This window comes from Typopeltis vanoorti, chromosome 11, assembly GCF_054136105.1.
Source record: "Typopeltis vanoorti isolate ZY-2024b chromosome 11, IOZ_Tvanoo_1.0, whole genome shotgun sequence".
Taxonomy (NCBI): Eukaryota; Metazoa; Arthropoda; class Arachnida; order Uropygi; family Thelyphonidae; genus Typopeltis; species Typopeltis vanoorti.
The window spans coordinates 128130581-128153640 of record NC_143559.1 but is presented as its reverse complement, the minus strand read 5'-3'; the positions used below and the strand labels follow the sequence as shown (position 1 = coordinate 128153640).

Genomic DNA, 23060 nt, shown 5'->3' with positions numbered 1-23060 from the left:
TGTCTTTTAAGGCATTTTTTACTACAGTATATCAGTCCATCTACATCTTTTTTTTGTCTTCTGGGTCTTTTTCATGACAACCTGGCAAAGAACACTTGTTTTGCTAATCTTTCCTCTCCCATTCTGTTTAAGTGACAATGCCACCTGAGATTAGCTCTGCTAACACATTCCTGGATGCTAACACTGTCAAGTTCTTTCCTAATATTCTCATTTTTAATATAATATTACCATTGATGCCATCTGTTCACTCCACTGATCTTTCTCAGAACTCTCATATCAGAGATCTCTAATCTTTGATCAAGTGTTTTCTTTCTAACCTAGCTCTCAGATTCATAAGTTAAAATTGGTTTGAACACTGTCTTGTATACAGCTAATTTAGTATTTTGACTTATTTCTTTCATATTTCATATAAATTTATTCAGATGACTTCCTACCATACCAGCTTAGTATTTTCATATTTAATTTGCCATATTCGCTAAAAATTGTGCCTAAATATCTGAAATGTTTTATTTTTTCTATTGGTTCACCATCCAGGACATAGTTGAGATTTTTTACTGTTTCTGCCTATTTTCACTGTCTTTGTATTTTTATTGCTGATTTTCATAAAAAAATTATTACAATAGCTATTCAGTTTAGTCTGGGAATCTTGTACACTTATACTGGATTTTTTCAGAAGTATAGCATCATCTGCATAAAGTAAAGAGCTAAGATGAACATTGCCAATTTTGATATCAGATTTGATACTGCTTCATAATGTGATTCATATAGACAATGACAGTGGAGATAATGTACACTCTTGCTGTACACCATTTAACATCACATCATCATCCTGTATCTCCTTCAATTCCAACTGATGACTTACAGCTTGAATAGAATATCTATTGCTCAAATGTCCCATTTATGCCATATAACTGTAACATTTTGAAGAGCTTTCCTTTTAGCACCTTGTCATATGCCTTTTCCAGATCAACAAAACTTGTTGATCTGGAAAAGGCATATGTCAAGACATATCTCTTTTTCTTAGCACAATTGTTCTTAGCTATTTCTCAAGCATACTTGCATAAATTGCTCTGGACGATGCCTCAGCTGGCATGAAATTCTGTTATATTGTACCATCATTTGCATTATAGTTTAAGCCAATAAGAATACAATTCAGTCGGCTAAATCCCAAGTTGACAGCCCATTCTTGGGTTCTGTATCTGATTAGATACCTAACAGGGTGCACTATGAGAAAATGAAGATTGGTCAGAAGCCCTGGTTGGTTCTCTGCATTAAAAGGCCAGTAAGATTTAGATAATCTTTGAAGACCAGACAGCATGCATTTCGATCCCCATAATCCAACGTATCAGCTGTGATCATACCAGGCAGTGAAATTCATTTACATTCAGAATGACTCGTTTAGTAGCAGGATGCAAATCCATAGCATGTTAGTTGGAAGTGGAGACACTGACCACTTGGTTATCAAGGCAAATGCTTTAGCTTTGCTTTGCCCTTAGGAAAACTTGGTTTTTGCCAGGATTAATATAATTTCTTGATAAATTTTATTTATTTCAAAACAAGATAACTTGACAGAAGCTACTTGCATATTACTAGGTACCCTCTAGGGAGTTGAGGGAGGCCTTTATTAACCACACCAGCTGTTATACCTCTTATTTTTTATTTAGCGTATGATGTACAGGTCTCAAGATATTGCATACATTTACATAAAAACTGCATGAAAACAATTATAAAAATTATATTAAAAGGGGTACAATAGGCTAAAATACTTAAAATTAAGAATCAGAGATTAATCCTTAAATCCCAGATTCAGTTTAAAAAAGTACCCGAGAAAGAGTAGATAGGCACTAAAGGGGACTTTTTTAAATGTGGTCCATGTATGGACCACTTTAAATCGGGTCAGAACAGGACACAGGAGATGTTTATATCTTCCGTGTCCTGTTCTGATTTAAAGTGGTCCATACATGTCTAGGGAGATCGAAGCCCTCCAGATGAGATGTTGGATTTAAAATAGGAATTTGAAGATTGGAGGTATGTTGAAGCCAATACTCTCTCCATGACTTGCACAGATCGAAGTTCTGGTCATTCATTTGTATTGTACTCCTCCAGGCAGGGCAACTGGATTCCAGTCTTTGCCAGGTATGGAAGGAAAATGTCTTGATGGATAGGCAAGGAATCATTTCCAATTATTTTTGTCCATAATTTTCTTAAGGCTATGGTCCTGCGAAGCAAGGGAGAGGCTATATTGCTGAGAGTTAGGAGCCAGTAGCCAGGAGTAGATCTTAGAGCACCAGAGATTATCCTCATAGTTTGATTCAGCTGGACATCGACAAGAGAAACATGTGTGCTGTTCAACCCACACAGGAGCGCAATACTCTGCTGTAGAATAGACCAAAGACAGTGCAGTAGTGCACAGTGTGTTGGCATCAGCATCCCAGGAAGTACCAGCAAGTTTATGCATTATATTATTATGAGTTTTTAATTTTTCAGCTTTCTAGGGTAAATCTTTTGGACGATTGTTGAATTTAACCAGTTTATTTCTGATGTAAACTTTTGGGATATAGTTAGCTTGGATGTTACTTAAATGAAAGGGTCCAGCTTCAGTTTTGTTCAGGTTGCATTGTAGTTGCCATCGTCTAAAGTGTTTATCAAGTACAGCCAGATCTTCAGTTAAGATGTTTTCAGCTTTTTGAAATGTGGAATGTTGAATTACAAAGCAATATCATCAGCGTATATGAATTTCCTTGATGTTGTTGATAGGATATCACTAATATATAAGTTAAAAAGCAATGGGTCAAGAACTGACCCCTGAGATAAGCCATTTTTGATCTTAAAGAATTTACTTTTGGATTCATTAAGAGATACTTGAATCCATCTGTCTGCTAGTATTTGGTTAAGTAGGTTAGCTAGTTTTGGTAATGGGACAATTTCTAAGAATTTTAAAATGAGACCCTCTCTCCACACTGTGTCATAGGCAGCAGAGAGGTCCACAAATACCGCTATCGTTTTCAATTGTTTTTCAAAGCTGTTTTCTATGAAGGTTGTGAAGGCCAGTACTTGATTGCAACAGCTTCTGTCAGGTTTGAAGCCAGCCTGTTCCTGAGGAGTTCTGTTGTGTATACTTGGAGAGATTCTGTTATATATCATTCTTTCCAAAAAGTTTCAGACAGATGCTTAGCAAGGCGATAGATCCGTAGGAAGCAATTGTACGATCTTTGCCAGTTTTTACGACGGCAATGATTTTAGATCTTTTAAAAATTGATTGGAGCATGCCAGAGTTCAGAATATTATTATACATAGCAGTAAGCTATTTAATAGTTTTTGGACTGCAGTTCTTGATGAATTCAGGGTAGATGTCATCAAGTCCAGCTGCCTTCCCAGTCCTCAATGAGTTAATTGCCTGGATAAGTTCCTGGGAAGTAAAAGCCTGAGATAGTGATGATGATAGGAGATCTGTTTTAAGTTTTGTTAGTTTTTGTTTCACCTCTCTCATGGCTACTTTATCTTGAAGATATTTAGTCATTGAAACCAAATGCTTTGCAATGTATCTTGGGTCTATGGCAAGCAGTTTACCAGAAGTCTCTGTATTAGGGTCAAGCTTCCTAATCAGGGACCAAGTCTTTCGGCTGGAATGAGTAAAATTAAAATTGTTCATTGTTTTGATCCATTTGTCTTTCCTGGCATTATTGAGAGACCTCAGTAGCTCAGTGGCTACTGTGGAGTTATTAATAGAGAATTCTTTGTACAGTCTTTCACTGTCACTATTCCAGCCTGGAATATAATCTCTTCTAAAACCTCTTGGAATAGTTCGTTTGGCAGCACCAATAATAATGCCAACAAAACTATTGTAGTTGTTTAGAGTAGGCTTTATAAATCTTATAACAGCATCAACCTGTTTCTTAAAGGATTCACGATCTGCTTTGAGAAAATTCCACCTAGGTTTTAATACTGTTCTTATGATTGGAATATTTAAACCTACTTTATAGATTATGGATCAGTGTTGGCTATGTGGGAAATTATCTAATACTTTCCTAGAAATGGGGATGTGGCTGCCATTATCGTTATACCTCTTCTTGAATTCAGTCACATTAGCTCTACTCCACACCTATAAAGGCAATCCATTGTAGTTGTATACCACTCTATGAGAGAGAAATTTAATTTTCATCCCTTTCTTCACTGCATTCATTCTCAACTTCCATGGATGTCCTCTCCCTGCCCTCCATAAAATTAAAAATTCCTTCTACTAGTGGTATATGACCCTTCCAGAAGTTTGTATGTCTATCATATCACTCTTCTTTCTCTTGTTTGCAGGTGTTTGTAGCTGAAAAATTCTCAGTGTGTCTTCATAATCTACATTACACAGTCTATATGATCATTAACATTTTCCACTGTTTCCACTCGATCTTCATTACTTTAGAAACCAGGAGACTAGATATTCACATAGTAGTTCAGACGAGATTGTATCAAAATCTTGTAGAAACAAAATGACATACTTTTCTTTATATGTCAATGTTTGTTTCAGCATTTCAATTATCCTCTGAGTTGTGTTTGTAACCTTTGCTGTATGATCTTAGAACTATTATATTTACGGCTATTTGCTCGCTTCTCTTTAGGAGTGCCCCAGTTTAAATGCCATTGGCTCTTTTTCTCACAGATTCTTAGCGCATTGTAGATGTATATTTATCAATAAATATATGTTGCATAGAGGACAAGAAATTTGCACATACATTTTTCTGGGTGTTGTGGCTCTTCTTCTTTTGCATTGTCCAAACTACTGTTTGTGTGTGTGTGTGTGGGGGGGGGGGGGGTTGGCAAGTGGGAGAATTGAAATAACAAACGGAAAAAAACCGGGTTTTTTTGAATAACACATATATACATATATATTATAAGGGATGGGCGGAGCGTTTTTTATATATTTATGAGGTGGGAAAGGGGGTTGAAAACAGCAACTGATTTTTTGGAGGGGGGGGGTTGACGGGGTGCGGTCCGTTTCGACTATTCGTGGTCGTCGTCTGAACACATGGAGGAAGTGGATGCTATGTCAGGTCGGGTAGGTGCTTCTGCTTTTGAAGTGTTTGTGTTATCGCCTATTGGTTGGGATTGTGACCTCAATTTTATGTTGTGTAGCTTCCAAACCTCGGAGATTATGTAGGGCCTGTTACGTTGATAGAGTTCGCATCACACTTTATTGCTATTGTTTCTGATATTCTAAGCATTGTTTCATTGTCTTGTCTGCCTACTATGATGGCCTTGTCGATCTGCGGGGTATATTTTTGTTCAAGGGCATGGACAGCTATTTCCATTTTTCCTGTGCTTTGTATTCGATTTTTCTTTTTGATGTTTGATGAAAATTGAATACAAAGCACAGGAAAAATGGAAATAGCTGTCCACGCCCTTGAACAAAAACATACCCCGCAGATCGACAACGCTATCATAGTAGACAGACAAGACAATGAAACAATGCTTAGAATATCGGAAACAATAGCCATAAAGTGTGATGCGAACTCTATCAACATACACAGGCCCTACATAATCTCCGAGGTTTGGAAGCTACACAACATAAAATTGAGGTCACAATCCCAACCAATAGGCGATAACACAAACACTTCACAAGCAGAAGCATCCACTTCCTCCTTGTGTTCAGACGACGACCACGAATAGTCGAAACGGACTGCACCCCGTCAACTCCTCCCTCCAAAAAATCAGTTGCTGTTTTCAACCCCTTTCCCACCTCATATAAATATATAAAAAACGCTCTGCCTATCCCTTATAATATATGTGTATATATGTGTTATTCAAAAAAAACCCGGGTTTTTTCCCATTTGTTATTTCAATTCTCCCACTTGCCCCCCCCCCACACAAACAGTAGTTTGGACAATGCAAAAGAAGAAGAGCCACAACACCCAGAAAAATGTATGTGCAAATTTCTTGTCCTCTATGCAACATATTTATTGATAAATATACATCTACAATGCCCTAAGAATCTGTGAGAAAAAGAGCCAATGGCATTTAAACTGGGGCACTCCTAAAGAGAAGCAGGCAAATAGCCGTAAATATAATAGTTTGTTAAGAGGAGTAACATGGGAATTTTCCCAGAAATAATATCCATGATCTTAGAACTTTAACGTCGTATTTACTAAAACTCCAAGATCTCTAGTGTAATCACAGGGATTCTCACACAGAGGTGCAAAAATCATGGAGGATTACAATAGGTTATGGCTCTCCAAAGTTCAACCCTACCTGACAACATCTTATTCCTTACTGTTTAATTTCTTTCATTGGGTTTTCTTTTCCCCTGAAATGCTTCAGTGTATTTTTTACTAAGTAATTTAAGGAAATTACAACGTCACTAGGATATGCATTAAAATAAATTTTAATATACTTCAATATTTCTGCAACGTCACGTTGCCATTTTCAAGTAACTTAAGAACAAGACACGTGCACGCAGGCACAACAAACAGTACATGAGGAAGAAGCAGGAAGCTATTATTTCTCCTAAAGTCTTGGTGTCCCCTAGCAGGCAATATTGGTATTCTTGGGCGATTGGGCTTAAGGTCTTCGGATGTAGGTTTCCCAAATTTGAGGCAGTCTCATGCAGCCAAATTTGTTGAGGTTCGGATTGTTTCTTAGGGCTGAAGCTGATTCCATGAAAAGCCTTTCATACTTGTATTTACTACGGTGTACTATCGTGGCTTTCTTCCACCGTATTCTATGGTAGGTATCCAGTGCATGGTTAGCAAGACCAGAGTGGCTGTACTGGTGAAATCGGATGTAGTCCTTGTGTTCTGAAATTCTGATATTGGCTGTCCTGCTTGTTTGGCCAAAGTAGGACAGCTTACAGCTGCAAGGGACCTGGTATACACCAGGTAGGTCTTGGGGGGGGGGGCTGGTCTTTAGTAGAGCGAATAAGGGATGCCAATTTTTCATATGGTCTATAACAAGAAGTTAAGTCATGTTTTTTTAGGATTTTTGTAATTTTTTCCGAGGTTCCTTGGATAAAGGGTATGGTGATGGATTTAGAGTAATCCTTGTTGTGAGGGGGGGGGAGGTTGTGGTTTACTGGTTTCAATATTTTTTGGATTTTTTTTTGGGGGGGGGGGATAGCCATTGGCTGAGAAAGTGTTGAGAATGTGGTTAGGGCATGGTCATTCGAACAGATAAGTTTAGCCCTGTTGTGTAGTGTCTTAATGACTCCATATTGTTGTGAGGAGGGGTGGTGGGATTGTTGGTGAATGTATCTGCCTGTATGGGTGGGTTTTTCTATAGACTGAGAAAACCAAGGTTCCATCAGGCTGGCGGGTGACTAGTGTGTCCAAGAAAGGAAGGCAGTTGTTTTTTTCTTCTTCCAGGGTGAATTTGATTCTGGGGTGTTGGTTGTTTATGTGTGTTAGGAAGGAGTGCATCGGAGCCATGTGGCCAAATAGTGAACACATCATCAACATAGCGAAGCCATATGGTTGGTTTTTGTGGGGCAGAGTTTAAGGCTTTCTCTTCAAAAGTCTCCATATAAAAGTTGGCCAAGGGTGGGGAGAGTGGAGAACCCATGGCTGTCCCTTCTATTTTTTGTAGAATTTTCTTTACCAAACAAAATAGCCCGAGTTCATTGTGAACTGAAAAAGGGCTGTGATATCGGGAGGAAATTTAGCTTGGATTAGCTCTAAGGATTCTTTGAGTGGGACATTTGTGAATAAGGAGGAGACATCAAAACTGACCATTATGCCAGTGTGTTTGAGTGTAAGGTTTTCTATGCTAGCTTTGAAGTGGGCTGAATTTTTTTTGTGTGTGAAGGTGTGTTGCCGGTATAGTGTGAGAGAGCTTTGGCCAAATGCTTAACTAGTTTGTATGTGGGGGAATCAATGCCATCCACTATGGGGGACGTCGTGGCACATTTTCCTTATGTATTTTTGGGAGTCCATAAATACGAGGGGGGGGGGTGTTATGGAGTTAAATGGTTTTAATTTGTTAGTGATTTCCACAGGCCAAGAACAGTCCTGTGAGGATACACCCTCATAGGACTTTAGGTCTCCATTCTAAATTTTTCCACTTTTTTGGAGTGCTTTTACAATTTTAAGATTACATCCCTGATGATATCTCTGTAACAGAGACAAAATATATGATCTATTGAAGTTATGTTTAATTATTTCTCTGTTCTGTATTCATTTCATTAAACTTAATTTTGAGTGAAACTTTAATTGTAACTTTTAACAAAAATAAATAGTAGACATTAATCAAGAAACTGTGTATTAATATTCAGCATGGAGGCTATTAGCATTATGCAGTAGGCAGCAAAAGAGCTTAATTTTTTTTAGTTAAAATTTTGAGAGCATATTGATGACTTTAATATTCCTGATACTATAATTTGTTTAATATTCATTTTTACAGAAGATTCACTGTTAGATGTTAAATTGTTATCTTTTCTTTTTATCTGCTTCTTCCATTGGGAAGTAGAGAATAGAATTTTATCTTCATTTGTTGCTTTCCATTGTAGCATAAAGGCTTTTTCAACTAAATTTAGATGAGTTAGCAAGTCTTCTATGATGGTGGCAGAATTTTCCACTTCTGCAAAATACTCAGCCTCACCATCAGAACAGTGTATTTGTTCAGACATACTGGCCTTGGATTTCTAGTTCTGGCATAATCTATACATATCATGTTCCACATCTAGCAAATTTACTTGAGCAGGCTAACATAACTACTCATTCCTAAATTAATCAGAATGGCAGTGTTAACTCACTACTGAAATAATGATTTGCAGTATTTTTATAGCCCACTATGCTCACAACCTGTCAGGTAGATTATTCACTTTTTAAACCATGATTTTAGGATATAGTGGTTAGTTTTATGTCGGACTATATTTTTTTGTGTATTGCATGTGTTCTACTGTCTGATTTGCCTGGTTACAAGATGAAAAATGGGAGTGTGGTTGAAGAAAAAACCCTGTTTCCTCTGTAATTATCCTAGCATTAGCTAGAATAATTACACCTTGATAGTTCCATGTTCTAGATGTGATTCAAGCCTTGGTCTTTCCAACCAAAGGGCTTAGTCTAAACCTGAACTACAGAAACTTGAACATGTAATCCTCAGAGTTAGCTGGTCTCATATGGAGGTGGAGGGTTCTTTCTCCCAGAAGCTCTGGTTTTTCATCCCTCAAAACAGGCAAACTTGCCAGAGAACACACAATATACAATATGAATGTCTATGTCTGTATAGACATTCATATTGTCTATACAGACGTAGACAATATGGAAAAATGGATTATCCATCCTATTCCATCAGATTTGGTTTTTGAACATCTGTACAGTCAAGTTTTCTGATTTATGCTTATGTATAGGGTTATGCATAAGCATATATCCAGAAGGAATCCTCAACAGCTTAATTAGACATCTAGGTCTAATGCTGTTATCACTAGGCTTCTATATCTGTCATTAGCTGCATTGGTGTAAAGCACACATCCATCCATTATGCTTGTGGTCTTTTCTTGTCAATTTTATTTCTAAGCACTTGTTTAACTGATCATCTATCTCCAAACATGACCAAATCACTTGGTTCTTACTTTTTATATGATAGAACTTTCTGTCTTTGAAACAGGGGTTTTGTAGCTCCTCATTTTGTCTTCATTCATACAGTCCAGTATTTTCATAAGGTGGTCCAGAAACTTTTCTCAACTGCTTTTCTTTCAAATGTATAAGTTTTCTATTATCTCCCTTTGTTGTTGGCCATGTTTTACACTATAATGTTAGTCATATATAGTTGAAATTACTTTTCTTTGGATTTTCTTGATAATATTCTAGATTTTAAAAGTTGTGAAATTTCAGAAAACCCACAATTGACCTTCTAAATTCTGTCTCTTGATGCATATCATTGTAGCTGTTAGTGTTGATGTCAGAGATGATTAAAATTATCCACTTGCTCAAAGATATAATTATCTATAACCAAATTGGACTTGTCCTCACATGTCCTTAAAATGCACATATATCAGTCTTTCTGGTTTGTGGCAAGACCCATAGGCTTATTGCCTTAATTAAACCATATAGTTTATCCTTGGAGACCCTTGGAAAGATATTACACGATGTCATCATCATAACCAACAACTGTTGGCTTATGATGTTTCCATTCATTACCATCCTCCATTGAATCTCGTCGAAGCCCAGATTTTATTTCAAAACTTTAATGTTCCTGTAGGAACATTCATTCATCAGCTTTTGAAATAAAACTTGCATACCTTTTGCAGGGGTATGGTGATTAGGTAGTCACATCATATTTATATACTTCTTTAGCATTCACAAGTTATTACATCCCAAATTGCATTTGTATGTGTGTGTGCCCCCCCCCCCCCTCCCAGTCTTATGATTTTATAGCCCACAAATCCTGTCCCATCCATCCCCAGTTGTTGGAGCATAAACATAATGAGTTCTTGATGTGTTCATAAGTTGTATTTTATTTTTTTCATAAGATATATCATTAAACTTATTAATGTATTGGTGAACTTTGGGCATCATAAAATGCTTGTAAGCATGAGGTTCAGTGTTCATTAAATGATTTGGGTTGCAATTTGTTTCATGTCTTGAAAGTTTTAAGTAGAGGTTTGTCTGCATTTCATAGCAAGCATCCAAGAAGGAAATACCTCTATAGTTAACTGGTAGTAATAGGGTCTACTTTATTTAAAAAATAGGGCACAGTATGGCTATATTTCATTCAACTTGGACTTCTTTTTGCCATATTAGCTTGATAAATTCATAAATCTGTTAAGGGTGTTCCTTCTATTTTTAAAAGTTTTGCAATTTTCTTTTCATCAGTTACTTAATTTTTAATGCTTTAATCACATTCTCAACTTCAAAGACGATTCCTCTGTATGGATTTCATTGGGGTGATGATTTGTTTAGTAGTCTCTGAAGTCCTTCTCGTAGAAAGGCTTAATGTTGGTTATACATGCTTACTAAATGACTTAAGGAAATTACAACGTACAATAGACTATACATTAAAATAAACTTTAATATATTTCCGATTTTTCGGCAACATCACGTTTCCATCTTCAAAAGAAACTTACAATAAAGATATGTGCACTCAGGCACTAAATACGGTAAATGAGAACGAAGCAAGGTAGCTATGGTTTTCCTAAAAGTCCTGATGGTGCCCCCTAGCAGGCTATGTAGGTGTTCTCGTCTGTTGGGCTGAAGGTCTCCTGATGTAAGCCTCCCAAATTTGGTTCAGTCTTATGCAACCAAACTTGTTGAGGTTTGGTTGCATGAGACTTGTTTTTTGGGGCTGAGGCTGATTCCATGAATAGTCTTTCATATTTGAATTTGCTATGGTGTGTTATTGTGGCTTTCTTCCACCGTATTCTGTGGCGTGTATCCAGAGCATGGGTCTGCAAGACCTGAGTGGCTATACTGGTGAAACCGGATGTAGTCCTTGTGTTCTGAAATTCTGATATTTGCTGTCCTGCCTGTTTGGCCAAAGTAGGACAACTTACAGCTGCAAGGGACCTGGTATGCACCTAGTAGGTAGATCTGTCTAGGTAGGTAGACCTACGCTAGCCAAACAGGCAGGACAGCGATTATCAGAATTTTAGAACACAAGGACTACATCCGGTTTCACCAGTATAGCCACTCAGGTCTTGCAGACCCATGCTCTGGATGCATGCCACAGAATATGGTGGAAGAAAGCCACAATAATACACCATAGCAAATTCAAATATGAAAGACTATTCATGGAATCAGCCTCAGCCCTAAGAAACATGCCAAACCTCAACAAGTTTGGTTGCATGAGACTGCCCCAAATTTGGGAGGCTTACATCAGGAGACCTTCAGCCCAATGGCTGAGAATACCGAATACCTACATAGCCTGCTAAGGAGCACCATCAGGACTTTATTAAAACCATAGCTACCTCGCTTCATTTTCATTTACTGTGTTTAGTGCCTGCATGCACATATCTTTATTGTCAGTTCCTTTTGAAGATGGCAACATGACATTGAAATATATTAAAGTTAAATTTAATGTATATTCTATTGTATTGTAATTTCCTTAAGTAATTTAGTAAGTCTCTGAAGATACTGCCTAAATTTCTCAACAGTTTCTTTGTAATTAACTCTCCTTAGTTGTTAGTCAATATTTGAGTTTGTGGTTTATATACTTAACCTCTTTATTTTTAGTTTTTTCTTTGTTAGCTTTTTCCCTCAATGCAGTATTTCACTACACTGGTTTCCATAAATTAAGGGGGGGGGAATCGATAACTTTGGGATTGATAGTACAAGAAGGAAAAAACATATGAAAGTTAGCTGTATTAATTAAAAAGCGACCGTGAGTCTTGTTATCATATACAAATGAGTGGCACTGTCAGCAGTATATTCAAATGAGCCATACCATAAAAGTGGATGTTTTGGAGTGGTTTCCATTTCATCTCTGGAATGAGAACAAGACATTTCATGATAGCAGAATTCTTGGATATGGCCAAGACATCATTTAACTAATGAATTCAGGTGGCAAACCAGCATAAGACCTAGAGGCTGGCCAAAATCAGGTGGAGGTAGCCAGATGGTTGTGTGCGAGTCATTCTGTGGTTCTTATACAGCACAGGGAGATCATGGGTTACAACTGCAGTGGGTGACAGAATCTTTTACCTGCTTACTGAACAAGAGTGCTACCTGAATCAGTTATAATCTGACCTTGCTTATGCTACAGAAGCATTTGGTATCTGCTTCCACTATGTGCAGAAGGCTTCATGGTCTGTATGCTAGGTAACCAGTCTACATGTTCCTATCCCCATGCCACTAGATAGTTGAAATGGGCCAAGCTCCATGTCATCTGGAGCTTGGCCCATTTGAAGTATCTTGGATCAAAGATCAGTGGGGGGGAGTCAGTATTGTTTACAGACAAGTCCCCGATTTGCTCTACAAAGTGATATTAGGTGTGCTGTGATCTGGAGAGAACCAGGGAACATGTTATCATCTCTTTGATATCTATGAAAGCAACACTTATAGTGGAGGTAGTGTGATAGTTTGGGTAGGCATCTCATTGGGCAGACACATTGACTTGTATGTGCTTCCTAGCAGAATCATGAATTCTGCAACTTATAGAGAGACTAGGTCCTGGATCCCAACGTTCATCCATATGCTGAAACCACACAGAAATAGTAAAGCTAATTTTATGCTTTTCTTGGAATACTTTAATAGTATGTTTTGCTATATACCACAAACCTGGCTGTGCAGGCTGTTTATCAACATGAATATCTTGCCTGCTGTGTTTAGAACTGTGTCTATTATTATAATCAGAGATAACACTTGCAGAATTGACAGTTTTAAAATTTGTAGAATTATTTTCTAAGTGGTAGCATGCAGATTTATAAGAGTATGTATGATAATGGATTTTAAACATATACTTGTTCAGATCCATTGAAGTGGTACCGCTGTTCCTTTATGAACAGAGTTTAAATGGCTTAGATTATTCATAGTTGTGCATTGTAGCTTGAACAGCAAAAGAACAAAATGACTTAAATTGCTAATATTTCAGTGGATTTCAAACCAGCTTTCATAATGCAAAAAGTTATTGAACACAGCATTCAATCAAGTCTTTATCGAAAAATCCAGTGGAACTGAAAGGAACCATTTTATGGTATCTGTCTTGGAGCCACCTTTATATAATGGAACTATGTTACTCTCTTTCCACTCTCCTGGAACCCTGTTAGCGATAATACCATATAGGTATTGTATTTTTTATTTCTTCTTCCACTAACTTATATAGATAATTTTGACACAAAATTATTGATTATAAGATGAAAGGCTGAAATATTTGCAATAATAATAAAAGCATCTCGAGTTATCTTAAATAGTTCTATTTGACTGATCTAGTCAATTTGATTTTTATAGGGTGATAGCGACTTAAAGGAAGAAGAGAAATTAGACTCAAAGGTAGGACAAAATTTGAATTTCACAGATTTCATATAATATGTATAAATGTTATCTACATGAAATGTATCTCATTTTCTCTCTTTCAGAATAGCATTATAATGATTTTAATGCTATCAGTGCCCTAAAACCATTTCTTCAGCAATTCAGTTTCTGAAATATGACTAAATTGGCATTTAGATTTTTTTGCACTTAAAGGCCAGACTTACTGAAAAAAAAGTTGGAAGGAACAAAAGAAGGAAACATGATAGTGCATGTTTTATTTTCATTAGTGAAATAGAAAGTTGCCAAGCAGGTGTTAGCTATAGGATTTATTAATCCAAAGCATGCTTTTTTTCTTTTCTTTTTTTTTTTTCATTGATTTAATTATATTCAGAATCTGCTTTTTTTTCAGTAATTTTTTTTAATTTTTCATCAATTTATAAAATAAAACAAAAAAGAAAATAAAATTTGATCCATTCTCTTAGCCCATCCATAGTACATAAATCTTGTTACTTCTTGTCTCTGTGGATTGATATATGTAGCATCACTGATCCCATTTTACCTACTGTAGAGAAAAATTTTTTTTCACATTTTCTAATAATTTTAGTGTTTAAAAGTGAAATTCAGGGTGCTTAAGAGTCAAAGCTGTATAACTGAGAGGAGATACATTGCCTTTAAAGGAATGCAGAGAACCAACTAGGACCTAATGTCCAATACTCACTTTCTCATGGTGTACCCTGTTAGGTATCTATTTGCATACTGAGTGAACGAGGGTGGGCTGGCAATTTGGGATTTAGCTGACCGAATTGTATTGTTATTAGCTTAAACCATAATGTAAAATGATGGTTACAACATGAAAAATTTCATGCTTGAGCTACTGCCCAATTAAATAAAGTCCCTGTTGTTTTTGCCAGGAACAAATCCTGAAAAACACATGCCAACTCAACATTGCCAGACAAGATCGGTACTATCAACATAAGAAGTCTGAATGGCAAAGAAATGGAACTAGCAGAAGAATTGGATAAGTACCAGATCAACATAATACAGGTGACTGAAACAAAAAAGACAGACTGGTTGAGATCTTTGTAAGCAATAAATACAAAATGTTGTATTCAGTTAATAACAATCAGGGAAAAGGATTAGCTATAGTATTCAACATTAAATATAGGCTAATCTTGAATGGCAGGCAGTGTCAAGTGGAGTGATGTGTGATGAAACAAATATCAGAATGGGGAACTGGACAATGAAACTTATTTGTGCCTATGATTGCGCAGAAGGTTCTAAGGTAGAAGTGGAGGACTTTTTTGAGAAGCTTTAGAGAAAGCAGCTAACACAATGAAAAAGGACAAGTTGGTCATCTTTGGAGATCCAAATAGCAGAGTAGGAAATGATTGTCAAACGTGCAGAAATATTTTGAGAAAATTTGAAGAAAAGAGCAAAGCTAATAATAATGGCAAATACCAGTTGGATTTCTGCTCAGGACATGGACTGGTTATTACTAACACTATGTTTCGACATAAAAATGTGCACAAATTCACATGGAGAGAAGAGGCAAGGAATAAAAAAAAATCTCATTGACTATGTTATTGTTAATAGTGATGTTTTCTCCCTGGTGCAGGACACCAGAGTGTACAGAAGATTTGAAATTGGAAGTGATCACCATTTAGTCTTGAGCAGGATAAAATTTAATTTCATACTGAATAGAAGAACATGTGAGAAAGTTTTAAAGTGAATAAAAGTTGAGCAGCTCTCAGATGTGAACTATAGACTAAAATACACAAACATTATTCAAGAAAAAAATGAAAGAATTACTAAAATACAGAAACAAAATAAACATCCTGTTTAGATGTTTATAGTTGTGACATTGTAGTAATTGAAAATACATAGTATGTTTTTTTTTGGCAGAAAGGTTTGCAGCTGCAAACTATTCTAGGATGGCCAATATCAGACTTTCTGAACACATGGACTACATCTGGTTCTGCCATTATGGCTACTCTACTTTGCTGTGGCAAATACAAATACGAAAGGCTATTCTTGTAATCTACTTCATTCTTGAGAAAGTATCCAAACCTCAACAAATTTGTGAAGTACTTAACCAGAGATCTTCAGCCTCATTTACCCAGTGTTTACTACTTGCATGCACATATCATTGTTCTGACCTGATGATGGTCAGAACAATGATATGTTTTCAATAAGCAGTTTTCCAAAACATTGAAAATATTAAAATAAAGTTATTATAAGTAACGTTCATTATGTTGTAATTTTCTGAAAAATAATATTTGAGAAATGATACAAGCAGCTGATGGACATGTGGATGGACAATGCAAGGAAATGTTAGAGAAGTAAAAGAATAAGGAAGATATATGAAAATAAAAGGGACCTGTAAAGAATTCCTTTCAAAAAATAAATACAAGAAGGAATGTTGGTTTTCTCTTTTTGCTTATTTTCTGTATGTAAAGGAATTTGCATTTTGTCTGACTAGTCTTTTTAACTTCAGCTTCTGCTCTAGTAAGCTCCCAAATGAGTTGAAGTTTAGTATTCAGTAGTGCAATTTTTCAGGAAATTTTTTTCACACTAGCTACCAGCTTATTCCTTGAAATAGTTTTTTTTTTTTTTTTTTTTTCGCAAGTTAGAAATATGTATGAGGAAACAAGACATGCTACTCCAAAAATGCTGAAAAATTCATTTTTCTACATCATAATTTATTCTCTATATTTCACAGTTTAAAATAAGTTGTGCTAATATTTTTGTTATTTGAAGAAATAAGTGGAATTTTTTTCTTGTTGTATTGTTTTTTAAATACAATGTTCACTATGAAATTAAATGATAGTTTTATTATATTAAAATGAAGGATATTATGGATCCATCTACACTGCTTGGAAAGAAGTTAACAGACACCATAGTGTGAGGAACAAACATTCATTGCACCCACCTTAATAAGATGTAGCCCTGAACTGTTGTGGGGCAGACATCCCTTGATCTCACCCGATGCCCCAGTTCATCCACATATGTTCAATAGGATTGAAATCAGGGATGTGTTGAGCTAGTCAAGTGTGGTAATGTTCGTGTCCACAAACCATGCAGTTACAGCAACAACCAATACTCAACCTTATGGCCTGGTGCATTGTTTTGCTGAAACAGACAATGGGCAGTTGTGTAGAAATGCATAAAATAGGAAGCATTGCATAATTGCATTGCATGATATCCTTATTGTCCATTCCATTGCATTGCATAATATCCTCAAGTTGACTTCTCACAACTGTGTTCAGAGATCTCTCAGGGTCAGTGTTTGTGGCACCACATACAGGTTCGAAGCCAAACCAGGAAAAACAGGACCATACCATCACACTGCTACCTCTAAATTTCATAGTTGGGGTTACTCACTCTGGTAAGAGACATTAACCGGGCATCTGCTCAGTAGAGGGGTGTGGCATGATTTTTCACTCCATAGAAGCTTCTATGTCTCACTCTTTTTGCACCACTGAAGAAATGATGTTGCGTGTTGGTTTGGGTAATTTGGGGCTTGCTTATTGCAATTCTACCATGAAACTCATGTTGTGAGCCTCTGTTCTGAATATTTTTGTGCAGATTTGTGTTCTGGTCGATATCTGGAATCCTGCATTCAATGTGCCAGCCAACTAATGGCGATTTTTACATATTATTTTTCATAGAACCCTGCAGTCATGTTCGGCAGGTATGGTGGGTGATCCACTGTGGGCAGCACTTGCAGTTGACACCCTGCACTTCCATCTCAGCATCACTGATTGTTGACCTGGGATGGCCCAATTTTTCAACAATTTGCTGAATAGATAGGCCTGTACTTGGCATCCCATCACACTTCTCTCAAACTACGCCAACTCCCTAATCACAGCAATTTTGCCTGGATGTTATTGCACTGACTTGGAGCATTGTATTCCTGCAATTTATGCAAGCTACAAACATGTGACTCATTACATGGCACAATGCACCTTGCCCATGGGGATGTCTGTTGCCTTCTTTCTATGCAGTGTATATTTTATAGCAAAATGTTGAAAGAGAGTGAAGTTTCAAAAATTTACCAGCAATCATACGAGAAAAATACCCTAATTATGTAGGGTAAAAATACCCTAAGTATGCCTTGCATGCACTATTTAAACAACCCTAAATCTACCCATAACCCATATATTCACCTTTTATTAATGCATTGAGTAAGTTTTGCCACCCTTGAAACACCTGGCAACCAAGTTCAAAAATATTACTAGTCAACTGTAACTGTGTCATAAATTAAATTCATAAGTAATCTCTAGATGGGCTCATAATAAAATAAACTATACAGCTTATATTTGTCTTAGCTAGATACTGTAATAGACAATATTACAGATTCATATATATTTTATAGTAAAACAAGGAAAAGTAAGATATGTAAAGAAATTTTCTTACTTTTGAAAATTTACTAAACTTAGAAAGTTATGAACCTTACAAACTTTGGTAAATTTTTGAAAGTTTAATTTTTTTTAATTTATTTTTTCTACATTTGCCTATAAAACATGGATGCATCCACAATATCTCACTTATTTCAAATTGAAGCATCTTGGTTCTATACCTAAAAATTGACAGTTATATTTAGGGAAAGAAAACTTTTATTTTCTATTTTTATCAAAGTAGATCCTCACAGAATCAGCAAAGCTGGTATGGTGGGAAGTCAATTGAATAAATTCATATGGAATAAGAGAGAAATTAGTCGCAACACTAAACTAGCTGTATACAAAACAGTGTTCAAACCAGTTTTAACTTATGGATCTGAGAGCTGGGTCAGAAGTAAAACACTTGACCAAAGACTAGAGACTTCAGATATGAGAGTCCTGAGAAAGATTATAGGCGTGAACAGGTGGCATCAATGGCAGTATCATATTAAAAACGAGGATATTAGGAAAGAACTTGACATTGTCAGCATCCAGGAATGCGTTAGCAGAGCTAATCTCAGGTGGTATGGTCACTTAAACAGAATGGGCGAGGAAAGATTAGCAAAACAAGTGTTCTCTGCCAGGTTGGCAGGAAAATGACCAAGAGGAAGACCAAGATATAGATGGATTGATACGGTACAAAGTGCTTTAGACGATAGAAATATAAGAGCTGATAATATTGGAGTGTTGACAAGTAACAGACTGATTTGGAGGATAATTGTAGATAGGAAATTAATCATGATGTAATTTTTTTTTTCATGTAGTACTATCATATCCTGTACACCCCTTGAGGGTACATGGCAGGAATTTGATGATGATGATGATGAGATCCTCATTTTGGCAATGTAAGATAACCAGAAATAGAAGATATTAATAGGGGAAGTGCTTATTTCGTTGCCAAATATACATACAGGAGCACGCCAAGGGTATTTGCCACCTGGGTGCAAACTTTTATTGGCTGCCCCTTAAAAAAATAACTAAAAGAAATTGCATGTAGCATTTACTACAATAAATAAAATATCAATGTTGCCGCCTGGGTGTGGTGCACCCTTCGGTTGGCGTGGTCCTGTATACATATATGGAAACTTGGTGAATTTTGAGTAAAAGAAGAGAGAGCTTATGAGAATAGCGTCCTCAGCATTGAAGTTGCCTTAGTTTCCACTGCTTAAAAACTTTCCATGTTTAAAGTCATGCACGAAATATTGATTGGGTTTGTTTATTTTACAATGCTTAAATGAATACATTTAGGCTCTCTGATAATTACTCTTTAACACTGACTGCTGTTCAGTTATGAAAAGTGCAATTCTCTGAACTGGAAGTGCTTTGGTATTGAATGAGGATTCTGGTTGTTTTGTTTCTGCTGATTCTGATGGATGAGAGCCACATTTCTAAACAACTCAACCCTGTGAAACCTTAATCAAAAGAACTAATAAAAAGGTGTGTATATATGGGCACCTTGACAGCACTTGTGGCTTTTTTTTTTTTTTTTTTTTTTTTAGCAGTGCAAGCTGAGGCAACTTTAATGCAGAAGATTGTATTCTCATAAGCTCTCCGGTCAGTTTTCTCAATTTTCAAAGTTTCTCTCTCTCTCTTTGTGTGTGGTCATTTATTTTCAAGTGGTCACATGGTTAGGTAAAGTATTATTATAGATTTTTTTTTATCTTTCTTTATTCTGCAATCTTCCCAAAGTACTCAGTATTTGGCAAAACATAATTTAATTAAATTTGTATCAATTTTAATGAGCTTATTTTTATTTTTTTTTTGAATACATTTGTTTATAAAATTTAATTCATCATGCTTTGGCATATCCCTGTTTTTTAATGTGCTAATGGCACCTAGATTTTGGGTTGGGTGGCAGTAAGAGTGTGTATATATATCTTGGCCAGTATGTGTAGACTTACTGTAAACAGTGAAGGAGAGGTTGCTGGAAGAAAGATGCGACAAGCATATTGAGAAATGGATCTGTGTTCTGACTTTCTGAGTTTCATTTGTAAATTGTTTGTGTTGTTTGTTTAGGTGGCTGAGAATGGTATCTGAAGTCTGGCAGCCATGGGCCAGATAACAAAAACATTGTCAGTGTACATAAGCCAGCCTTTGCATTTTAAAGTAAAGGAATCCTAAAGCACACTGCTCAAAAGCTTCCATATAAAAGTTGGCAGTTGGGAAGAGGAGAAATGATGGCCAATCCATGACTGCCTTCTTTTTTGCAAGCAAAAAGTATTTGCCATACAAAACAACCAGACATAGTACATGGGCAAAGAGTGCCATGATATTGGGAGAAAATTTGTACTGTAAAAGAGGAATTGTCACTTATTGGGACAATTCCTCTTTTGGGAAAAAGCAGAGAACGTCAAAACTGACTGATAAATCACTTTTATCAAGTATGCTGTCTTTAATTTGGTGTACAAAGTGTTCTGAGTTTTTTTTTTTTTTTTTATAGGAGGGGAATGACCTACCAACTCTTTGAGTGTTGATGTTCGTTTCTTGACCAGATAATAATTGGGGCTGTCAATACATTCAACTGTCAGCTGAAGAGGTACATTCCACTTATGAATCTTAGGCAAAACTAGGAATTCTAGAAGAACAAATGTAGTGAAAGTAGTTTTTTTAACTATCTGCAGACTGGGAAGTGACTGATTTAAGTAATTGTACTGTTTTCAAAATGTTGGGAAATTAATTATTCTTAACATGATTTGTAGTCTCCATAATTTATCAAAATTAATGCTGATCACCGTGTACATTAAAGGAAAGGATTAAGCAGTATACAAGATAGCCACCATAAACATACATATCAATGGAAAAGAAGCAGAACCAGCATAAGAATTTGAAGTACCATGTCAAGATAATTGCTGTTACTGAAACAAAGAAGACAAAAACATGTGACCTCTACATGACAGCAAGATGATGTTATTCAGGCAATAAGCATGGAAAGGAAAGAATGGCTATCGTCTCCAACACTAAACATGAAGATAATCTTTCATGAATGGCAAGCAGTATGAAGTAGTCATGTGGACAAACATTAAAATAGGGAATTGTACTGTGGACTTATTTGTGCCTATGGTCCAATAGAAGAAGGGGAAATCACTCCTCTTCTTCCTATAGTCTAAGGAAGAAGAGGAGTGATTTTTTGTATCATTAGAGAAGGCAACTGGATATAAGGAAAGTTGGTCCTTGTTGGATATCTAAACACTACAGTAAAAAATTATTAACTGACAGAAATGTGTGGGAAAATTTGGAGAAAAAGGGCAAAGCTAAAAATGGTAAATACTAGATTTCTGTTCAGGACCTGGAGCAGTTGCTATTCAACATAAAAAAAGACAAAACACTAGAGATTTGGAGCGCTCCTGGCAGTCCTTGAAAATCTGAGGGAGAGTGTGATTTTCATGCCAGACCATGCCCATATCTGCAGTAGGTCTCTAAGGTGAACAGCTTCTAGTCAATAGAGTAATGTAGGCAAGGGAAGTTAACAAGACTGATTTCTAACCATAGGACAGTGATTGGTTCTGAGGACTAGGCTGATCAGGCTGGGATATGAAGGAGGTATGGAACTTCACCTTTCCAAAACTAGACAGTTTTGGAAAGGTTAGGTTAGCCTGGACCAACATTAGTGCCTTTTCATGGAATACCTTAGGTGTGTGGCATGACTGTTTTGGTGCAACTAACAGCCAACTAGGAACTGGCCCAAACTGTCTAATTAAAACAAAGCATTACAATGGTCATGAGAGGTGTTGATGCAATGTGCGTTCTGCCCAGTGCTCTGAATGTCAAAGTGAATAAAATCAAGTGTAGCTAAACAGCAGTGGTAACTATGACTCTCATTCAGTGGATGATGCTGGACGTTAGATGGAGCTCTGGTTGTGCTGGTTTGGGATAAGCCCGTCTTTGAAAACTCTTAGAAACATGGGAACCTGTCACCCCACATCGCACACCTACATGAGATGTAGAGAAAAGGTGTTCTAGCAATGACATCATTAGACCTGTGAGGGGGACAGTATACTCCAGAAAAACTACACCGTGTCCCAGCACAGCAACTTTGGGAATCTTCTTGTCTAACTCTCCAGCAATAGTGAATCGAGTTGGTAGCCTTGAAAAGTGCACCCAGTGACAAGTTATGAATGTCTGCTTTAGGCTATAGATTACCTTTTAGAGCATGCTCAACAGTTGGTTGGATAAGGTAGTTAAGTTAATAAGTTAGGTATATGTGTTAGGGTGCATATTCATGTGCTTGGTCAAATATCAGATTAATGTGAGCGTTCAACAGGCCAAATCCATGGTAGTCCTTACCTGGTATTAGCGAGGTGCCAGACTCCATTGCTGCACATATGACTGTTATTTATATGGCAAGAGGTCATATGAAGTGGTAGGATGCAGGGCCCTTAACCATCTGCTTCATGTACATTAAGGACTGATGAATGCCTTTTCCGTTCTTAATTTGGGATGATGATTGAACACAAGTCAGAATCCTGTCTGGCCACTGCAATGATACCATTTGTGCTTCACGTGTTGAAGGGCAGTACTAGCCAGAGTTGCTTTTATACTGTTACAGTGCAGTTGCTCTGATGATGCCACTAGAATGGAAGCATCAAGGCAGCCGTTGAAAATGTGTTGCTGCTGCTTCTTATGTCACACCATTCAGGTATCACATGCGAGCATCAAATCATCCACATACAACCTAACTACTAGTCTGGGTGTCATGCTTTCAAGAGCATCTGCCATACTGCTATATATTAAGTCT

General features: G+C 36.7%; 1 protein-coding gene across 2 annotated transcripts in view; it reads left to right on the top strand.

Annotated features, from left to right (window-relative positions):
- LOC150102038 (uncharacterized) overlaps positions 1–23060 on the top strand; it is a 266372-nt gene that overhangs the window by 10945 nt on the left and 232367 nt on the right. For both annotated transcript variants that reach the window (XM_090400132.1, XM_090400133.1), the window contains exon 3: positions 13863–13904. In XM_090400132.1, the coding sequence (XP_090256258.1) occupies positions 13863–13904 (42 nt within the window). The remainder of the gene's footprint in view (positions 1–13862; positions 13905–23060) is intronic.